General features: G+C 47.4%; 1 protein-coding gene across 1 annotated transcript in view; it reads right to left on the bottom strand.

Annotated features, from left to right (window-relative positions):
* Positions 1–4,950: 4,950 nt before the first annotated feature.
* The window catches only part of cacna1aa (calcium channel, voltage-dependent, P/Q type, alpha 1A subunit, a), a 180,790-nt gene continuing 175,807 nt past the window's right edge, over positions 4,951–9,933 (bottom strand). Inside the window, exons 51-53 of the mRNA XM_063218156.1 lie at positions 9,165–9,436; positions 5,875–6,009; positions 4,951–5,562 (exon numbers count right to left, since the gene is read on the bottom strand). Of these exons, the coding sequence (XP_063074226.1) occupies positions 4,951–5,562; positions 5,875–6,009; positions 9,165–9,436 (1,019 nt within the window). The remainder of the gene's footprint in view (positions 5,563–5,874; positions 6,010–9,164; positions 9,437–9,933) is intronic.

Genomic DNA, 9,933 nt, shown 5'->3' on the forward strand with positions numbered 1-9,933 from the left:
ACCCAGTGAGAACCGAAACAGAACCAAAAATGACGTATCCGAAACGTATCCAGAACCGAACCGGAACCAATGGCTGCTTGTTTTTTACTGTAACCAAAGGGAACGTTTCTAAGTGGTAGATTTTGGTTTGGTAATAACCCCAACCTTTAGAGAACCAAAAGTCATACGTTATCTTTACGTTCTCTGTTACTAGGGTAGTCGTGACTCATTATGGACATAACCTGTTGGGCACAAAACTAAGTATAGCCTACATGAGTTACACATATGACTACATAAGTCTCTGCATGAATTAATGGGAGCACACTGAAATGTTAGAAACTGGCCCATTGTCACTACCTTCATGATAAAACTAGAGAACTTTACAATGCTTGGTGTCATGTTTTACAGTTGTTGATGTGCTGGGTACTTTATCCTTAATGGTAGACTAATGAAGGTGCGTGTTATGTGAATTTGATATGTGAATGTTTTTATATATTCATAATTAATGTGATAGATAACAGATTTGTGTGTTGTTTTAAACTCTTGTCCAAAATGGTCTCTCTTTTCTATTGCATGATACGTAAATGCATAGTGTGAAAATCATTCAGCTATTGACACATATAACCGACATGATGACAAGAACATATACCCTGGATTTTTCCGCACACCTCAGCTGGCAGGTGCATCAGAGATGGCCCATGGGTCACTCAGCAGACAATTTGAAAAAACTCCCGCACACTGACTATTTCGCTGTTTTTCTTTAATACACAACGTTTCGGTCTAGGAAAAGACGAAATGTTGACCGAAACGTTGTGTTTTAAAGAAAAAAAAGCAAAGAAAAAGAAGAAAAGCAAAACAGCGAAATGGTCAGTGTGCAGGAGTTTTTTTCAAGAGCACACCGTATACCCGACTTTTTGAACACACAGCAATAAAAGATGAAAAGGAGACACAAGAGGTTTTTGGCAGAAAAGGCCTGGTCATTGTTTTCTCCCATGCAATTTGATTGGCTGTGTTTACATGTCCTGTGCAGTTTTTGATTGGCTGTGTTACATGTCCTGAACACAGAAGTGGTGCACCATTGGTGAAAGACACCTAAGTCCTACTCCCAAGTGTACAGTAGAGTAACCATGACGGCAACAACAATCATGATGAAAACAGCAAAAACAAAACAAAACAAAAAACAAAACCAAAACCAAATAACTTCAGGTGTTTTCTTGAGTGAGTAAAAACACGGAAGGTAAAGGTAGCGATGCCCAACACTGGGACAGCCGAGGGGGATGATGGTGGAGCTCAGTGGTTGTCTGTCAGTGTCACGCCTGCCTGCCCTTAGCACACAGTTTGCTTTTTTTTGGTTCATTTTTTTGTCGTTCACGATACCACAGGGGGGGGGGGAGGTGAATGTGTCTCCAAAAATATATTGTTCCTTTTGGAAAGTCATGCTAAAGGTCCCCAGATATTAATTCCTTTTTTTGTCTTTATCTTGCTATTTTTAAGGAAAAAAAATGGATGGATGGCCGTGGATCAGTTAGGATCATGCAGTTGGCTACCAGCGAGGAGGTAAATGGATAAGGGGGGGGGGGGGTTTGTCTTACAGTAGCTCAGGGTGCTCAAGGCTGCATGGCGACATTGGGGGCGTAAAGAAATGGATGGAAACCGTTTCCCCACAATGCAGCAGTCACACAGAACTCCACACACCTCTCCCTCGCCCGCTGCCCAACGAAACAAAATGGCCACCGATGGAAGGAGCACAGCAGGAAAAGGGTAGAAAGAAAGAAAATGGAAACAGTATAAAAACATAAACACAAAAGGCAAGAGCATTTAAACAATGTCTAGTCATATTTTTCCGCATCATTATCATCATATTCATCATCTTAATCATTATAACCACTATCAGGATTAACATCACCAGTTTTATATCACCATCATCATCACCATTAATCTTCTACAAAGCCCTAAACATCATTGACAACAAATCAATTCTGAAGATGGAGAGGTCCTCTCTCTTTTTTCCACATCCGTTCTCTCTTTCTCTCTCTCTCCATTCATCTTCACATCTGGAAGACGTAAGACACATGCGAAAGATGGGAGGAAGAAAAGGTTAAAAAAAAAAGATAGTCCACAAGCCAAGACACAACGCTTCAGAGGTTCTGTTTGGAAGCACTCCTTCAGTGTGTCCGTTTGCAATGCCAACATAACAGAGTCATAAATCTAATATAAAGAATTATGTATTTAATATGTAGGCCTATATATATATAAATGTGTATGTGTGTGTGTATTTGTGTGATATGCAGCCAATACATGCTATAACAGCTGTACCAACGACTATGGCCTTGCTATTCTGGTTTTTAAAAAAAACAACTGAGCAACAATATAAAACTACCCATGCTTCAATAATGTTGGTCTGAGCGACCAGGAATGTTTGGAGAGAGGAGTTTTTAAAACCTTTATTTCACATTGTTATATGACAATGTTATGTCAGCATTTCATATATATATATGTGTGTGTGTGTGTGTGTGTGTGTGTGTGTGTGTGTGTGTGTGTGTGTGTGTGTGTGTGTGTGTGTGTGTGTGTGTGTGTGTGTGTGTGTGTTTGGTGTGCGCATGTGTGCTTACGGGCTAGGCATCTTTGTGCTAAAGAACAAATGTCCAAGACCACAAACTACTTTACTACATATGTAGTAAAGAAAACACTCTGAAATATTCACACAACCCACAAGTTTTCTTTTTCAAAATGAATTGTGCTGTTCAGGTAGATTGATCCACATCTCATCTCACAAGCGCATCTCACTGGCTTTTCTTTTGGTTATTTGGCACGGAATGGACACCTAGTCTAGTCTGTCATCATCATCGCCAGGCCCCGCCCTCCTCCTGTCTCCTCTGATTCCTTAGCTGGATGGAATCAGGGGCCTCTGGCTTCCTCATAGCCCAATCAGGGGCCCCTTGCCTCCTCATAGCCCAATCAGAGGCCGCTTGCCTCCTCATAGGCCAATCAGGGGCCTCTTCCTGCTCATAGCTTCCTCCTAATAGCCCAATCAGGGGCCTCTTCCTCCTCATAGCCCAATTAGGGGCCTCTGGCCTCCTCCTAGCTTCCTCATAGCCCTCTCATACTGCAGTTCACCAGAGTATACAAATGAAGATGAGAGTCTCTCTGAGCCAATTCGCTTTCGCTCGGGTAGGAGAGATGGAGAGAGAAAGGATACGTGGAGAGAGAGAGAACTTCACAGACAAAACAATAAGACCAAGGAACATTTCCCCTCCCCCATCATCCAAGTAAAGATAATCTTTTTGTTTTTTTTGTTAATATTATTATTTGTTATTCTTATCATCATCATCATCTTCATTATTATTATTATTATTATCAATATTATTCATCTTCTTTTTTTGTGTTGATCATGCAGGTCCACAGGAGTGTTATACTAGAGTTCAAAGGAAGTTGAGCAGTGCAACTGAAGAATCTAGCTCCGATGTTTCGAAGAAGTAGAAGAGGAAGAATCCAAGGAGTAGAAGAAATAGAGAAGAAAAATGTGTTTCTTTTTTTCCTCCCCTTTTTTGATTAGTTTTCTTTTGCTTTTTTTATTCTTCTTTTTTTCTCCCAAGATAAGGGGGGAAGAGGTATTAGAGGCTATATTGGGAGGGTCGACAAGCCACCCCCTTCCCTCCTCCTCCCCCCCCCCCCCCTCTTTCTCCCATGACCCCATGCAAGTCAGGGTGTAGCAACCTCTGCTCCCCCCCACCCCGCCCCACCCCACCCTCAACACAACCCCCCCTCCCCATAGAATCCAGTCAGTCCCAAAACATGTCAAGGTACACAGGCACCAGGCACGCCCACTGCAAACTCATTATTAACAGTAAACAGAGATGATAGAACTCATCAATATTAGCCAACGTCACAGTTGGTTTTTGCAATAGGCTGAGATCCTGTTCATTCAAAAGCCAAAAAAGGAAAGAAAAACAAAAAAACAACAAAAAATTCAAACTAAATCAGGAACGTAAAAGTTAATCCAACACAGAAGAAAATTGGTCAGTCTTCCTCTTTTGCTCGGGTGTCTTTAACCTCTTTTTTATGTTCAATTTTTTTTTCTTCTCTTTTTACTTCCTTGTTGTTTGTTTGTTCTCAGTTTTGTTAGTTGTTGTTTCTGTCCATAAATGTCATTTTTGACAGTTGACATCAGACAATACAACTCAATCCTCTCAGGGTGTGAGTGTATTTGTTTGAATATTCAGTTTATTTGTCCCATTCAGACGAGCTACGTTTCACAATGTTTTCAATGCTAATGGTTTACTACATACATTCCCACCCTACTGTATTCCCGCTCCCTCCCCATCCCTCCCTGACATTCCTTCCCCACACCCAAAACAATCACGCCCCACAGCCACCCACCCACCCCACCCCATTCCCTCAGTCCAGCCACCCACCACCACCCACATCTGCTTCAGGTTCACCCCAGTGGAGAACAGCAGACGTCACGGCAGGGGTAAAGAAGAGAGCCCAAACAGACAGGACAGGAGAGACAGAGTGAGAGAGAGCAAGAGAGAGAGAGAGCTAGGAGAGAGAGAGCTAGGAGAGAGAGAGAGAGAGAGAGAGCAAGAGAGAGAGAGAGAGAGAGGGAAAGGAGGACATTACATCATGCCTTGATTCTCCCATCCAGCGCAGAGTAGACAGGGCTGTCCAGGGCAGGGACTGGACCATTCATGCCCACGTCTAAATGTCTGTCAGTCTGTCTGTCTGTCTGTCTGTCTGCTTGTCTGTCTGTCTGTCTGCTTGTCTGTCTGTCTGTCAAGTTGAGTATTAACAGAGATCAGAGAGCTGAAGTCTCAGGTCCCCACATCCCCGGTTCCCCTTCCTGTGTTTGTGTATGTGTATGTATACTGTATGTGTGGGTTGTGGGTCCCGGGTCTCGGGTCTCGGGTCCCTCTCCTTGCCCTGCTCTGGAGGAGCTCCCCTCCCCTCCCCTCCCCCGCTCCCCTGAGGCTAGCAGCAGTCGTCCTCGTCGGTCTCGCTGAAGGGGTGTTCGTGGAGGCCCTTCCCCCTGGGCCCGGGGCGGGGCGGCCCGTGCGGAGGGGGCTTGTGAGCTCCGGGGTGGGGAGGCTGTCCTCCGCCGCCGCCTCCGCCACCGTGGTGATGGTGATGGTGGTGCGGGGAGGGCGAGGAGGACCGGTACCCGTTGGGCATGCGTCGAGGCCCCCCGGGGGGCCCCTGCTGGCCCTGCTGCTGCTGCTGCTGCTGCGGCGGGGGGTGACCCTGGTGCTGCTGCTGGGGCGCCATGTTGTGGCGGGCAGTCCTGGGCGAGCGCGGGTGGTTGGGGTGCGGTGGGTGCGGGTGTTGGTGCGGGTGGTTGGGGTGCGGTTGGTGTGGGTGTGGGTGGTTGGGGTGCGGCTTGCCCTGCTGCTGCTGCTGCTGCTGCTGCTGTGGCGTGGGGGGGCTCTGCTCGTAGGCGGGGGGCTCTTGGCGCTCGCGGTACTCATAGTCCTCCTCCTCGTCCTCGTAGAACATGCCGTCGCCCTCCTCCATGTTGCCGTCCATGGGGGGCGGGGGCGAGGGCCCCCAGCGCTGCTGCTGCTGAGGGGGGGGCCCGTGGCGGCCCTGCCGCGGGGAGCCGTGGTGCGACGGCGGGTGGGGAGGCTGCCCTTGCTGCTGCTGCTGCTGCTGCTGCTGCGGCTGCTGGTGGTGGTGATGGTGGTGGTGGTGGTGGTGGGGCTGTCCGCCGGGAGGGGGACCTGGGGGCGGGTCGCCCGAGCTGGAGGGAGAGTAGCGGCGCGGGGTGGGGGTGCCGCCGGTGGAGGACTGGCGCACCACCTGCGGAGGCGTGCCGCCTCTCTCCCTCTCCCCTCCTCCTCCTCCTCCTCCTCCTCTCTCTCCACGTCCTCCTCCTTCCAGGTGGTCTCGGCTGCCGGCCTTGCGGACCACGGGGGAGTAGGTGACGTGTGGCCGGGGCGTGGCGGGGGTCTGGGGCAGCTGGCGGCGGCCGCGGCGGGGCGTGCTAGTCCCCGAGGTGGAGGGGACAGGACTGCCGCTGACTGAACTACTGCCCTACACCAAACACACAGTCAACACAAGGCAAATGAAAAGCCAAAAACGGACCGACCAAAATTAAAAACCAAAACCAAAACCAACAACACCATGTGTTTGAGAAAAGGAGCGACACACACACATACACATACACATATACACAAGGATGAGAGAAGAGGATGAGGGAGTCAGGAGGAAGAGGAGGAGGAGGAGGAAGAGCAGTAGGAAGAGGAGGAAGAAGATGAGGAGGAGGAAGATTAGGAGGAGGAAGAGGGGTAGGATGAGGAGGAGGAAGAGAGGTAGGATGAGGAGGAGGAAGATGAGGAGGAGGAAGATGATGAGGAGGAGGAAGATGAGGAGGAGGAAGATGATGAGGAGGAAGAGGGGTAGGATGAGGAGGAGGAAGAGAGGTAGGATGAGGAGGAGGAGGAAGATGAGGAGGAGGAAGATGATGAGGAGGAAGTGGGGTAGGAAGAGGAGGAAGAAGATGAGGAGGAGGAAGATTAGGAGGAGGAAGAGGGGAAGGATGAGGAGGAGGAAGAGGGGAAATAGGAGGGAGGGAAATATTTGTGGTGGAGGAATGAGGAATAGCACAAGCATAAGCAAGCGCAAGAGAAAAAATGCCACACATACAAGACATATAAAACACACAGCGAACAAAACATTCCAAGACAAAACAACAGACGACAAAACACACACAAACAATGGGAGAAACATTTTTGTGACCAAAATTACATATAGAAGCAACATTTTGTACAAAGAGCAAAAAGAAGACACGAAAAGAAAAAAAGGAAATAACAAGAGAAAGAAGAACAAGAGGAGGAAGGAGGGAGGGAGAGAAGACAAGTTGAAACCTGGCCAAAGCTGCACCATGAAACAATTGCAGAGATTTTAGTGTGTGTGTGTGTGTGTGTGTGTGTGTGTGTGTGTGTGTGTGTGTGTGTGTGTGTGTGTGCGTGTGTGTGTGTGTGTGCGTGTGTGTGTGTGTGTGTGTGTGTGTGTGTGTGTGTGTGTGTGTGTGTGTGTGTGCGCGAATGAGCGAATGGGTGAGAGTAAAGTAAAGACACACGGTCGGCCAGGGAGCCCGCTCAGTGCTGCTGAGATACTGCTGCTGGTGAGGACGAGACAAGTCACATCCTGCTCTTTGTCATAGTAGCCTTGACAGTCTGCATGTGTGTGTCTCTCTCTCTCTGTGTGTGTGTGTGTGTGTGTGTGTGTGTGTGTGTGTGTGTGTGTGTGTGTGTGTGTGTGTGTGTGTGTGTGTGTGTGTGTGTGTGTGTGTGTGTGTGTGTGCGCGTGCCTTTGTGTGTGTGTGTGTGTGTCTTTTGTGTGTGTGGTTGTATACAAAGCTTCATGAAATATACAAGACACATGAAAGACATTGTACAGAGGAAGGAAGAGAGAAAGAGTGAGGCAAGAAAGAGAGAGATGATAAGAGGGTGAGAGAGAGAGAGAGAGAGAGAGAGAGAGAGAGAGAGAGAGAGAGAGAGATGAAAAGAGGGTGAGAGAGAGGGAAAAGAGAGAGATGGAGAGATGAAAGGAGAGAGAGAGAGAGAGAGAGAGAGAGAGAGAGAGAGAGAGAGAGAGAGAGAGAGAGAGAGAGAGAGAGAGAGAGAGAGAGAGAGAGAGAGGGGGGGGGACCTCATCCCTGTTCTGATGTGTGTAACCAGATAGGCAGATACCACCTTTGACCATATAATGTACGGATTGCTTTAAGATACATTCAAACTGTTCCGAGAGTAGGGATTTAATAGGAAATAGGGGTTAGCAATTAGCCTAAATATTTTTTTTAAAGCTGAGCCAATCTTTGTAATAGTAATCTTACAGCTATACTCTTTGGATATACTTCACATTTTACGAAATTACATACAAAATGTATTCATTTGTAACTATGTACAAACCCAAAAATGAGGGAAACTAAGATTATGTTAATTATGTTATGCTAAGGTAAATACTAAAACACTGAGCAGAATCATATTGGGCAACAGCAGAAAGAACCTTACTGCACTAGCAAGTCCTGCGTGCCTGTGTGTGCATAGTACAGTATTCATTGCACGCCATCTAGTGGTTGGTTTACACAGTGCATCACAGAAAATGAGGTTCAGTGGGTTCTCTTACTGCTTTCAGTGACTGTAGAGGACTGTGTGTGTGTGTGTGTGTGTGTGTGTGTGTGTGTGTGTGTGTGTGTGTGTGTGTGTGTGTGTGTGTGTGTTACATAAAATGAACCATTTTCCTCTTTAACCGCTATTATAAGCATGCTCGTTTCTGAAGGAAAATGTTCTGAAATGCTATGTTGTGGAACTACTGGCTCACTACATAGACTCTGATTAGATGCCATTCCTGATAAATGAATGCGGACTAGTAGAGCCTAAAATAGCTACTGTAAGTATATAACATTATTTTGTATATACAGTACATGTTAGTAAGTACAAAATCATGACAGGAGTTACTGGGATCGTTAATTACACCAATGCAATCTAACATGTAGAATATACGTAATACCCCTGAAACCAAAGCATTACTCCCAATTAGCCAGGCATGAATCATACCATACATACAGTAAATGTGTGTATTTGGATGCATCAGTGCAATGTATGTAAACAATTCAAGGTAGTTGTAGCCCTTTTGAAAACAGAGCCTCTCAAATACAATATAATATTGTGAATATACTGTATTGATATGCACACTGTATGTACCAGCCATCCAGCCTCAGCATGCATGTCTTGTCTTGTCTTGTTTTGTCCTGTTTTGTCAAGTCTTGTCTAATGTCTGGGAGAGTGACTGGAGCCATGCCAAAGACAATTTTCTGTTTTCATGTGTAACAAACAAAGTTTTATCTTATCTTATCTTATCTTATCTTATCTGAATCTTTATCTAAATCTTTATCTTATCTAAAGTTTTATCTTCTCTTATAATTGGGGGCAGCCATGGTCTAGTGGTTAAGGAGATGGGCTTTGGATCAGAGGATTGCAGGTTCGAATCCCACCCTTACCACCACTCCCCACCACACTCCATGGCTGACGTGCCCTTGAGCAAGGCACCTAACCCCACGCTGCTCCAGGGACTGTAACCAATGCCCTGTGCTTAAAATAAGTGTGAGTCGCTTTGTATAATAAATAAGCGTCAGCTAAGTGTAACGTTATCTTATCGTATGTATGCCGTGCTGGTGCGCGCACCTGTCTATGGGGCATGCAGTCGCGGCCCTCGCTGGGAGAGCGGGACCAGCGGTGGTCCCTGTCGCCGCGGGGCTGCCGGTGGCCGTAGTCGGGCCGGTCGGGCGTGTAGCGCTCCTTCTCCAGCGAGCTCTGGTGGTGGTGGTGGTGATGGTGGTGGTGCTTGCGGTCCTTGGCACGCCCGCGGTCCCGGTCGCGGTCCCTGTCGCCGCGGTCCTTCTCCTTGGGCGGTAGGTCTCCTGACTGGGTGGTGGTGCTCAGGTCCGTGCCCAGCCCTGTTGGTACAGGAGGGGGGGAGGGGGGGTAGATAGTGGTGTGCATTAGCATTGCCCTTACGATTCGATTCAATTACCATTATGGAGGTAACGATTCGCTTCGAATCGATTCAGTGGGATACTACAATGCATTGCAATGCATCACATTCTTACTGAAAGCAAGGGAAAAATGTCATCGGTCATAAGGCAATGCAGGCAGTCAGACACTGAACAGCCTTTTATTGACTGTTGTGTGTATCAGTCCTGCAGTCTACAACGCTTTGAAGTGCCTTCATTTAATTACATTTAAATGAAACGCTCCTGAAATCCACACGGAGGTAGAGGTTATGCCCGCCCTGCTGGTACAGGTGTAGGTAGAGAGGTTATGCCCGCCCTGCTGGTACAGGGTAGCCAGGCCGTGCCCTCCTAGTGACGCAACACCTTCAGTGTTGCTACTAGTCAGGTCAAGAGCAATGCAAATATTGTTTCTGAGCTCCCGAAAAATCGGGAACTCCTCC

The sequence above is a fragment of the Engraulis encrasicolus genome, chromosome 2 (assembly GCF_034702125.1).
Source record: "Engraulis encrasicolus isolate BLACKSEA-1 chromosome 2, IST_EnEncr_1.0, whole genome shotgun sequence".
Taxonomy (NCBI): Eukaryota; Metazoa; Chordata; class Actinopteri; order Clupeiformes; family Engraulidae; genus Engraulis; species Engraulis encrasicolus.